At 36.5% G+C, this 12,148-nt stretch overlaps 1 protein-coding gene across 15 annotated transcripts in view; it reads left to right on the forward strand.

The window, feature by feature from the left end:
* Positions 1-12,148, forward strand: part of PRG4 (proteoglycan 4) — a 124,204-nt gene that overhangs the window by 14,421 nt on the left and 97,635 nt on the right. For 14 of the 15 annotated variants that reach the window (XM_089678831.1, XM_089678833.1, XM_089678832.1 and 11 more), the window contains exon 3: positions 3,779-3,901. The exons of the other annotated variant lie outside the window; for it this stretch is intronic. In XM_089678831.1, the coding sequence (XP_089534957.1) occupies positions 3,779-3,901 (123 nt within the window). The remainder of the gene's footprint in view (positions 1-3,778; positions 3,902-12,148) is intronic. 15 annotated transcript variants of the gene reach the window in all.

The raw sequence follows: 12,148 nt of genomic DNA on the forward strand, positions 1-12,148 counted from the left end.
CTCCAGATTTAGAAAACAACCTCAGTGTGTTTTATTTTGGTGGGGAACACAGCATTCCTGTACTTTAGAAATTAGGGATGTGTTGGTTTAATTTATAATGAATCCTACTAATAAATGTAATAAAAATGACTGTCATAAAAATATCATATAAACACAGTAATTCAGTGTAGCTTAGGGTGTGGTTGCCATCTTCCCTATTTCCATAGTACAGAGAATTATATATTACATTTGATGGGGTTTTTAACCTTGAATTGCACAAAATAAACCAATTAAAAAAAAAAAAAAATCAACATTTTATTTATACAAGTCATTAAATTTTTTTTCTTTTGCTTATCAGCACATACAACATGGTCATTACATATTGCCAAATATATTGCACAGCAGTTCTGTCTACTCATTCGAATGAGTAGTCAGAATTTCTGTGCAATATATTTAGCAATATGTAATGACCATTTTGTATATGCTGATAAGCAAAACAAAAAATATTTAATGACTGGTACAAATAATATGTTGGTTCTTTTTTTTTTTTTTTTAATTATTTTATTTTGTGCATTTCAAGGTTGCCTTAAAAACCCCATGAAATGTAAGATATAATTCTCTGTCATAAAAATATCATACTCTGATAATTATATATGACAATATATACAATTCCTTTATTTTTCACTCTTCTTTAGTTATACTCTTTCAACATTTACATACAGAGCAAAAACAAATTATACAACTAACTATATCATTAATATATACCTTTTATTGTTAGTCCCAAGCCTTTTCACTAAATAAATGTAAAAATAAGAAGATTCTTTTGCTGGACAAAATGATAAAGATAAAAGACGTATGTAGAAAAAAAAAACAGGACTTCTTATAATTAATGCTATCAATACAACTATTAACTACAGATGGGTATCAAAATGCAAAATTCTTTTGCAAAAGTTTCCCATTTGAAGGTTGCTTGGGGTGAATTGATAGAACAGTTAATACGACATCCACTAAGTAAATATTCCTGGTGAATGTGGTTTAATATATAGTAAATGATTCACCACCAGTGAATGTTTGGTGACAATCACTTTCACCACTTTATAACTACATCCTTGCATATATTGCTGGATTTAGCAGTAATTTCATGATGCCTTTATTACCCAAGAATGAAAATTGGTCCCCTTTTCTTAAAGTAGAAATTCAGTCAAATTCTAACCATACCTAAAACTGCTCCCACCCCCATTCTAAGCCTATTCTTACTACCCTGTAAAGGAAAGATGTCTATACTTACCTACTTATGCTGAGGGGGCTCTGGTCCGGTCACAAGATCTTTTCAGCAGCTGGGTTCAGTAAAAAAGAGATATTGCCGACAATGCCTGCAGAACCTGGGAGGTGACATCACACATAGGCTTACTGTGGGGCAACTGTTGTTGGCTGCGCCTCCTCTACACTCAAGCCGGCGCTGGGAAACACTCCTGTGACCAGACCAGAGTGCCCTCAGCATAGGTAAGTATAGACATATTTGCTTTCACAGGATAGTTAGAATAGGCTTAGAATGGGGGTGGGAACAGGTTTAAGTATAGTAAAAATTTGAATGGACTTCAACTTTAAGTAGCATCATTCATCTGTCTAGATTTATTTATGAAGTACAGAGACATAGCTTAATATTAACCACTTCAAGTCCGGACACTTTTACCCCTTTCCTGTCCAGGCCAATTTTCAGCTTTCAGCACCATCACACTTTGAATGACAATTGCGCGGTCATGCAACACTGTACCCATACAAATTTTTTAGCATTTTTTTTTAGACAGATACAGCTTTATTTTGGTGGTATTTATTCACCACTGGGATTTTTATGTTTTTTGCTATATAAATGGAAAAGTCCAAAACTTTTATAAAAAAGTGTTTTTCTTATAAAATTTTGCAAATAAATAATCATTCTTCATAAATCTTGGCCAAAATGTATTCAGTTATCTTTATAGTAACAAAAAAACAAATTAGTTAATAACCAAAAATTATAATTTTTTAAAATTTGTATTTACATTTTTTTTTTATTATTATTATTTTTTTAACATACTGTCACCCTAGCAGTACAGTGTCACCATAGTTGTGGGGGGTTATGCAGATTTTTATTTTTTTTTACACTGATTGCTTTTACACCCATAAAGGCTGTAAAAGCAATCATTTCTCCTTCTCTCTGGCTGTAGTCTTGCAGCCATTGAGAAATACTGTGTGAGCTGTGATTGGTCACAGCTTGTCACATGGTACAAGGCTGTTGTGAATAGTATCGTGGTGCTGCGCGCTCCCAGGAAGCGTGTACAAGCAGGGGGTGGAGAGGCCATTTATAAACAGCCACCCGCCCCTGCACTGCCATCATCCGGCCGTTTATATACAATGGCCAGACGGGAGGTGGTTAATCATCTTGTCTTTTTTTATCTAAAACTGAATTTTCAAGTTAAATCAAATTAAGATATGCAGACACAGACTATGTGATTGTCAAGTGATAGTGACAATTAATATTTAATGTTCTAGTATATGGTCTTTGTACCTTATGTGTGCTATGTAAACCCATAAAAGACTACCAAGTACACAAGAGGGTAGTTTTGCTAAAACTGGAGTACACAGAATCTGGTGCTGCTGTACATGGTAACCAATCAGCTTCTAATTTCAGCTTGTTTGAATAAGCTTTGGCAATAAAACCTGGAAGCTGATTGGTTTCTATGCAGTTGCACCAGATTTTGCACTCTCCAGTTTTAGTAAATAAACCCCAGAGTGTACACAACATTCCTATCCCTTCCGTTCTTCTGCTGCTCCATCTGAAGCATTTACTGCAGTACTTGGCTGTCAAAGCTGGCCATTATCAGTGTTGTGTTTACATCACTGCAGTGTGGGGGATCTGTCATTAGTGACAGAGGTGTGGCAGGTAAACATGTCTGTCTATTGTGGTTAAGAGGATTTACATAGCTGGACATGATTTACGATGGAGTTACATCACGGGACTTCAGCTGCCTCTTTTTTTCTTTATTGTATCTAGTTTTGTATTTGAATTATATCAGTTTTTCTATGGTGTGTTTGTGTTTATTTATATTTACATTTTTGTGGGAATGAGTAATAATTGGTACTAATGTACTCATTCCCCTTGGAGGGGTGGACTTCTGGGGGCTCTTTATTATAAAGAGGGCTTCCAGACTCCATTATAAGTCCCTACTAATAACCCTCTCATCCTTTCTGGGGGTGAGGAAGAGGCCCTTGTCCCTCAACATTGCGACAAATAATTTTTTTTTCTTGCAATGAATAATGGTATGGTAGTTTCACTCCTAGCCTAGGCCTCCTAGATCATGTGGTCTCTGGCTACCAGTTAATACTGCACATTTACTGTTTTCAGTCAACAGTCAAATAAATGGGTTGAAAGTTCTGCCAATATACACACAGATAGTTATACTGTGCATTAAAAAGAAAATAGATCCCCACTTATGGAGATCTACACATCAAACACAACACAAATGCTCCAGGGGTAGAAAGGTAAACAATAAACACAAGGAAAATTATTTTTCTAGCATATTACAAAAATATCCTCAAGTAATAATTAGATAATCAGATCATACATTTTTTTTTATTGTGATAATGTAAAGATAGAAACATGGTATTTCATATTATATATTTTATTTAAAATTGTTTCTAAAACACTCAAAGGCATTCTGAATATAACATTTGGGTTGCTAGTAATATTCAGTATTTCTTTTAAAGATACTTACATTCTGCACTTTTACAGTAATAGGTAATTTCTTCTGTTTAATTATAGGTGAAGGAAGCTGTGTTGGGAGATGTGGTCAAGGGTATTTTCGTGGGGATCCATGCCATTGTGATTATAACTGCATGTCTTATATGGAATGTTGTCTAGACTACAAGACAGTTTGCACAACAGGTAACCAATGAGGTTAAAACAGAACTTTAGCCATAAGAGTTTGATAACAATTAATGTTCTTTAACAAAAGAACATACATTCCAAAATAATAATTATGCTACCAAAATTAGTGTGTGCTGTAAATGGCCTTCAGCATTGCTCCTATTTCATTTGGCTGGAGGCCAAAAACTATGTGTCGCTTTCTTCAACTACAATATGTACTTTTCTAGCCTTGATTGTGTGTTTTGGCTCAGTTAGAGAGGAAGGCTGACAGAAGCTTTCCAGGGTTGAAGTTCACAGGCTGCTGATGAGGGAGAAAGGAAATTATCATAGGAAAAATATCAGGTAGATAAGATAAGACACTATTCTTGTAAATTGAACTCTTTTTTGTCTCCATGGAGGCAGAGTTTGTCTTGTCACCTCTCTTGTTTTTTTTTCTCCCTCCCTAATCTGTGTTCCCATGGCACAGTCTGTATCATTCCTGTTGCATTCTTTCCCCTTCAGCAGCAGAAAATCTTAAATCTGTCAGAAGATCGGCCTCTAGTGACTGATTTTAGGCACAGTGCCAACAATAGAAAGCATGTACAGAGCAGGGTGAGACTGTGCATTACTAAATTTTAAACAGTATAGGCATTTTTTTTATGTTTTACATAGCAATACTTGCAAAAGATAACAACCTAAAGTGATGTATCAGAATTTAATTTCCTGACTAAAGTTCAACTTTAAGACAATAATAGCTCTCAAAAATGCAACTCGGAATCTAGGTTTAAGTGCTGAAACATCTAATGTATCTGTCAATGTCTCCGTTATAAACATGCAGAATGTTATGCTTACCATATGCAAGGTGAATGGTGCATGGCCAACTAGCCATTATAACAAAAACATTTTTTTTCCATAAAACAATCCATAACAAAAAAAAATTTTTTTGGATGATTTAAATGTAAAAATTAGGAATCCGCGCAATGTAAACTAAGATCTAGAAAATGGACGGCTGCTGAACACCTACCACAATTCAATAAGAATATGTGCAAATAAATATACATAAATGGTGCAGCACCACTTCACTATATCCACCAATGACTCATATATAGTGTTACCACATGCCCTATGGAAATCTAAATGTCAGGGAAGTACTACACTACACCTCCCACTAGGCAGATAAAATAATCAAACGCCTATGTGAATGGAATCAACATAAATATATACAAAATGTCCTACGTAAAGAAGTGGATGCTGTGACACAATTTTCCAAGTGCGTGTTTTGTATGAGTGATTTGTACCTCTAAAATCAATTTCTTAGAAAATAATCAGGAAAATACCCAGAATCTTACTACAATATCCCCCCATGCATGCAATTATAAATTATTTTATATCACTTAAAAACTGATTTCAAACTTGGAACCTTCCCTCTCCTGAATTTTAGTGAGGTAGCCCTGCAACATATATGTATATATATATTTTTGGATGATTAATTCACCATTTTCACTTCAGTCTTCCAATCATGTGCAAGACAAACTCCTGTTTTTATGTTTTTTTTTGTTATTTTCCTGCACATTAGACACTTAAATGTAAGCACCTCCCCCTGAAAAAAAATATCTAAACTTACTTAAAAGGTTTAAAAGTTAAATCACAGTAAATAAACTACATTTATGACTAACAATCATTGCTTCAGAGATTATGTAAACACTGGCTACAGAAATTGTACAATTTTCACAATTAAATAAATATAATCAAACTGTAAACAAAATAACTACAAGGAACATTGATTTATGTTGTTATTTACATACTGGACTTTTCAGGTTTTAGAAAGGTCCAAAAAATGCTGCTTCTAGTAGTGCAGCAGAAATTGTGATAGATCTCAAATAGATGATTAAATGCTATTTAGCCATAAAGGAAACACTGATACAGTACATGCACATTTCCCATATTTTATCCATTTAAAAATGCTCCAAGTATATACAAATATATGCATACCTGCCAGCTGTCCAATGTGCTTCTAACATCCTGTTTGAGCTGACAGCTCAGTGCCTTTGCTTCACTTTAAATGTATGCAGTGTTGTCAACCATTTTTATTATTATTGTAATACAGGATTTATATAGTGCCAACAGTTTGTGCAGCACTTCACAACATGAGAGCAGACAGTACAGTTACAATACAAATAAATACAGGAGGAATCAGAGGGCCCTGCTTGTTAGAGCTTACAATTTAAAAGATAGGGTCAAGTGATACAAAAGGTAATAACTGTGGGGAATGAGCTGATGGAGAAAATAAAAAAAATAATTGTTAGGTGGGGGCAGGATAGGTTTCTCTGAAGAGAAAGGTTTTTAGGGATCACCTAAAAGTGGACAGAGTAAGAGACAGCTGGACATATTGGGGTAGGGAGTTCCACAGGATGGGTATGGCTTGAGAAAGTCCTGGAAGCGAGCATGGGAGGAGGTGACAAGGGAACTAGAGAGCAGGTGGTCTTGGGAAGAATGAAGAGAATGATTTGTTTGGTATTTTGAGATTAGGTTAGTAATGTATCTGGGGGCTGAGTTGTGGATGACTTTGTAGGTTGTTATTAGAATTTTGAATTTAAATTGTTGGGTAAGCAGAAGCCAGTGGAGAGACTGGCAGAGAGGGGTAGCAGACACTGACCAGTTAGTAAGGTGGATGAGTCTGGAAGCAGCATTCATGATGGACTGAAGGGGGGGATAGCCTATGTAAATGTAAGCCAATGAGGAAGGAGTTGCAGTAGTTGAGGAAAGAGATGTCTAGGGAGTGAAGTAGCAGCTTTCTGTTGTCATTGGTTAGAAAGGGGTGTATTTTGGAGATGTTGTGTAGGTTGAGGCAGCAAGCTTTGGACAGTAATTGAATGTGGGGCCAAAAGGAAATTTCAGAATCCAGGAGTACACCTAGCACTCTGACATGGTGGGATGAGTTGATTGTTGTGCCATTGATTGTAACAGAGAAGTCAGGGGAAGAAACACATTGGAGAGTAAATATTATGAGCTCGGTTTTGGATAGATTTAGTTTGAGGAAGTGGTGTGAAATCCAGACTGATATGTCTGTTAGTAAATAAGTGAGGAGACTGATTGAGCAAGATGAGGGGTAGAGAGATAGATTTGGGTGTCATCAGCATAAAAATGGTTTTGAAGGTTTGAAGGCTGAATGGTTTTCAGCTGACCCAGGGAAGAGAAGTGGATCGAGAATAGAAGAGGTCCTAAAACAGGGGACTCCAGCTGAAAAAGGAAGAGGAGAAAGTAGAATTGTAAGTGATGCTGAAGGTTCTGAAAGGTGGGATGAAAACCAGAGAAGATTACAGTCATGGAGACCAAAGAAGTGGAGTTTTTTTAGGAGGAAGGGGTGATAAACTGTGTTGAAGGCAGCAGAGAGGTCCACGTGTAGAAGTACAGAATAGTGTCCATTGGTTTTAGCAGTTAGTAGATCATTTGTGAGTTCTATGAGGCAGTTTTGTTGGGGTCAAAATTCAGACTGCAGGGGATCAAGAAAGTTAATCTCAGTGAGGTGGTCGCTCAGTCGGTTGCAGGCCAGACATTCAAGGAGTTTGAGGAAGGAACAAGGATATGGGGCATAGGTTGTTAAGATTGGTGGGGTCCAGGGAGGGTTTTTAAGAATGGGGGTGACTAGTGCATGTTTTGAAGAGTTGGGTAAAATGGCAGAAGAGAGGGAGAGATAAAAAATGTGGGTTAGAGAGTGTAGGGTAGAGCCAGAGTGTGACCGTAGTGATTATAAGGGAACAGGGTTCTCCTATGCCAGGTTCTCCTATGCTTGACTACAGAACATCTCCACCTCACCTAATCTACATAACGATGGAGTCCACAGGAGAGAGCTGGGCTTTGCTAATAACACTGTCTGGGATTTCAGTGCAGTAGAGACAGATATGCCATCTCAAGCAGAAATTTAGGAGCTTACTGAATTTGAGGCAAAATCAACAGGCATTTTTCTGTACTTCAATTGTTTTTAAAGAGACAATATGTGTGGAAATGTGCATGGATTGAAGAGATGTACTTATTGTTGCTTGGTTATTTTTTTGCCCAGACAAGTGTTAACATTCCCTATTGTTATGCCAATTGTTATTATTTATGCTGCATAAGAATGCAAAACATGCAAAGATGTATATTTGCTTATTTTAATGGTTCCTGTTAATCAAGAATATTGGTAGAGAGTTATATTTTCATCCGCAACGTACATCAGCACTAAATGTTATCTAGCTGTAATCAGTGTGTCATGCCTGAAAATCAAAATCATGAATTATTGTCCAAATAATGAAAAGTAGCTTTAAATTACAATTTTTATGTGGATTCAAGAGTATTAAGTATATCTGAAGAGTAATTAAGCATCAAATGTATCGATCAAATGTATTTAGCACATACACAGGCCAATTTTGAATTCTTCTAATTTGTCATTACATAGTTGATATGTCTGGTATGTATTTATTCACAGAGTGAACCCTTCATGACAGAAGAGAATAGATACACATATTTTACGCTTGTACCAGATTACCTTACTAAATAGTCTAGCAATCTGTTAAGTATTTTATGTAACTGCAGTGCAAAATGAAGATACTTTTAAACAGCAATAAATTATGAGCATAATAACTGGGGTTAAAAAAAACTTTCTGGTAAACAAGTAAACATTATTCCATTATGTTTAAATATTGAATATACATTGTAGACATTTAAATGTAATTACTGCATTAAAAGTCTTGTGACCCCACCATACGTGATACACTGTTGGTGCTGCTGGAGGACGTTCATCTGAACTACAGGTAGGTCCAGTGTAAGCAAGTCAGTGCCTAACACACAGCTAGAATATTACATGCTATGCAAAACCTCTAAACAACAGGCTTGATAGGCTCTTTGATTCAGTTTTCTTGCCAGCCATTAATATTTTCTACAGTGTATGAATAAAAAGTAATCCCTCCATGCAATTACTTGTGACTAGCTGTAAATATTTTATTTAAAAAAAAACAGAAAAAAATCTCAAAATGTGTCCTTTAATTATGCGTATTATATTTCTACATAGTCACTAGCTAACTGTGTACAGTTTTGCCAAAACATGAAGCCAACGCAGTAGTCCATGTCCTAACAACATTCCCAACTTCTTAATTGAATGCATGGTATTGTCCAATTGTGAGTCTTTTGAAAAAACAGGATGTTATAGGGCACCAAGTTTTAACCACTTAAGCCTGGCATGGTTAACAACCTTCCTGTTTTTCAGCACTGTGAAATTTTGACTAACAATTACATGATCATGCAACACTGAACCCAAATGAATTTTGTATAATTTTTTGAGATAGATAGAGATTTCTTTTGGTGGTATTTAATCACCACCGGGGTTTCTACCTTTTTTAACTATATAATAGGGAAAAAAATGAAAATGTTTAAAAAATGTATTCCCTTATTTTCTGTTATAAAACACTGCATATAAATACTCCTCCTTCATACATTTAGGCCAAAATGTATTCCGCTACATTCCTAAGGATACAAAAGTGTATATTATTTAGACTGTGTGAAAGTTATAGAGTCTACAAACTTTGGTATATACTGTACATTTGAAATTTATCAATCTTGAGGTTCTGACTGCCATCACATTCCTTAAGGCCCTTAAATCTCCAGGTCAGTTAAAAAAAACATCCCTAAAATGACCCCTTTTTGGAAAGTAGGTAGTAAGAGGTCATGCTATGTGTTTTTTAAGTTCTAATTTTTTTTGCCACAATTTTTGGATTTTGTTTCATAAAGTTTTAATTTTAACAGAAGTTATTTCTAACACATAGTATGGGCATATTTATAATTACACCCCAAAATACATTCTACTTCTCCTACTACTAAGTATGGAGAAACCACAAATGTGTTGGGTTTTTTTTGCAGCCTAGCCATATTGAGGGGCCCAAATTCCAAGCAGCAAATTCAGGGTTTCAATGGGCATAAATATGCATCTGATTTCATGACTATGCATTACGTTTTTAGAAACCCTGAAGTGTCAGGATAGTAGATAGTAGTTTGGAAGTTGGAAAATGAAAACTTTTTTTACAGAAAGTTATCATTTTGTTAAGTTATTTTTACACACACAGCTGGGTAAACTTAGGATTATACCCTGAAACACATTCCGTTACTCAATTTTTTCCGGCTAGATGCATAGAGGAGCCGAAATCCAAAAAAGCACGATCAAGCTTTAACGGGGCAAAACTTGTTTCCTGGATGCCTATCGCATGTGATTAGGACAGTGGTACAGAATTTCACATGTTGTGGTACTGATGGTGGTCAGGTTACTGTCTCTGGCTGATGACTAGATCACTGGTTCTAGCTGCCACTGGTACCAGATTTCACTGCCACTAGTGCTGGCAGTGATCTGGACGCTGATTCTTGCTTACACTGGTACTATATTTCATTGGTATTAGATTTCACTGGTATTGGTGCTGGTGGCAATCAGGACACTAGTTCTGGCTGACTCTAGTACTGTTTGGCAATTTATATGCAAAAGGTGGATTGCAAGCAGTTAAGTATATTGTTGATGTGGTAGAGTGGAGAGATTCTCCCATTATGTACACACCTTCTGATTTCCAAACACATGTGCACTTGTGCACCCCCTGGGACATGCAATACACCTCTCTCCTCTCTCATGAATGCTGTGTCCGCAGGATTGCGGTTGCCAGTACCTGGTCACTTTGATTGGCTGGGGGATCACACCATTACATGTCAGCAGAGCTAGTATTAATGAAGTCCATTCCTAACAGCCGTGTTTCCATTAGTGAACTGTAATTAGCCCACAGCTATCACATGCTAAATGGGCCAATCACAGCACCCTGTACCATGTGATAACAGTGGGTCAATCACAAATCATAATAGTAAAATCACTGCTTTTATTAATGTAACCCATTCATGACAGTTCAAAACATTGCTGTTACTGTGAACTTCAGCAATCAAAGTGTAAAAAAAAAAAATCCTGATCACCCCACCTGACACTGAACTACTCTGATGATAGGCAGTCAGTACATCAGGATTGTTCAATGTTCAAATATGCATATATATATATATATATATATATATATATATATATATATATATATATATAGGCCTTGAAATTTCCACTCGCCTGCTCGCCAATCGCGAGTGGAAATTATGGTGGGGGCGAGTGTGTCCCCCAGGGCCGTCTTGCTGAGCAGGCTCCGAGCTCAGGCCAGATCTGTCATTGGCACTGGGAGCCGTCAGACTGCTCAGTAGCTGAGCGCAGTGCAAGCAAAGCAAGGAGTGTGTGCTGTGCTCTCTGCCTCCCCCTAGAGTGCAGTACCCGGATCTGTGAGTGAACAATGAAGTACTGCAACTTTTTATAGGGCTGTGTGTGTGTGTGTGTTTGTGTGTGTGTGTTTGTGTGTGTCACATTATCCTCTATGTCAGCCAGTGGTGGCTTCAGGAGAGAGGAGAGAGCACTTAACAGTGTGTGCGTGTGTGTGTGTGTGTGTGTGTGTGTGTACATGTGTGTCTGTGTATGCATGTACATGTGTCTGTGTGTATGTACATGTGTGTATCTGTACATGTGTCTGCGTGTATGTACATGTATGTGTACATGTGTCTGTGTGTGTGTGCATGTACATGTGTGTGTGTTTGTGTGTATGTATGTACATCTGTCTGTGTGTACATGTGTCTGTGTATGTATGTACATGTGTCTGTGTATGTATGTACATGTATCTGTGTGTATGCGTGTCTGTATATGCCTGTGTGTGTATACATGTGTCTGTATGTGTGTGTGTGTGTACATGTGTCTCTGTGCGTGTGTGTACATGTTTCTGTGTGTGTATGTACATGTCTGTGTGTGTGAGTACAGGTGTCTCTGTTTGTGTGTGTTTGTTGGTGGCGAGTAACTCTTAAGGCCTGGCTAGTAGCTCAGGACTTGAAATTTTAAGCCCTACATATATAGATATATAGATATATATATATATATATACACACAATAGTTAGTAGACACTATACATTTTCACACAAACCAATAAATATACACTTAATAAATTGTTTTAACCCGAACACATGTAGATGTAGCAGAATACATTTTGGCATACATTTATGAAGACATTTTATTTTATTTTTTTTTATTGGATTTTTTTCAAAATGTTCCGTCTTTTTTTGTTTATATAATAAAACAATAAATATCCCATTGGTGATCAAATATCAATATCAAGTAAAGCTCTATTTGTGTGAAAGAATTATATAAATGTCATTTGAGTACAGTGTTGCATGACCGTGCAATTGCCAGTTAATGTAAGGCAA

Source organism: Staurois parvus, unplaced genomic scaffold, assembly GCF_062004578.1.
Source record: "Staurois parvus isolate SC_StPar_1 unplaced genomic scaffold, SC_StPar_1.0 ptg000210l, whole genome shotgun sequence".
Classification (NCBI taxonomy): domain Eukaryota; kingdom Metazoa; phylum Chordata; class Amphibia; order Anura; family Ranidae; genus Staurois; species Staurois parvus.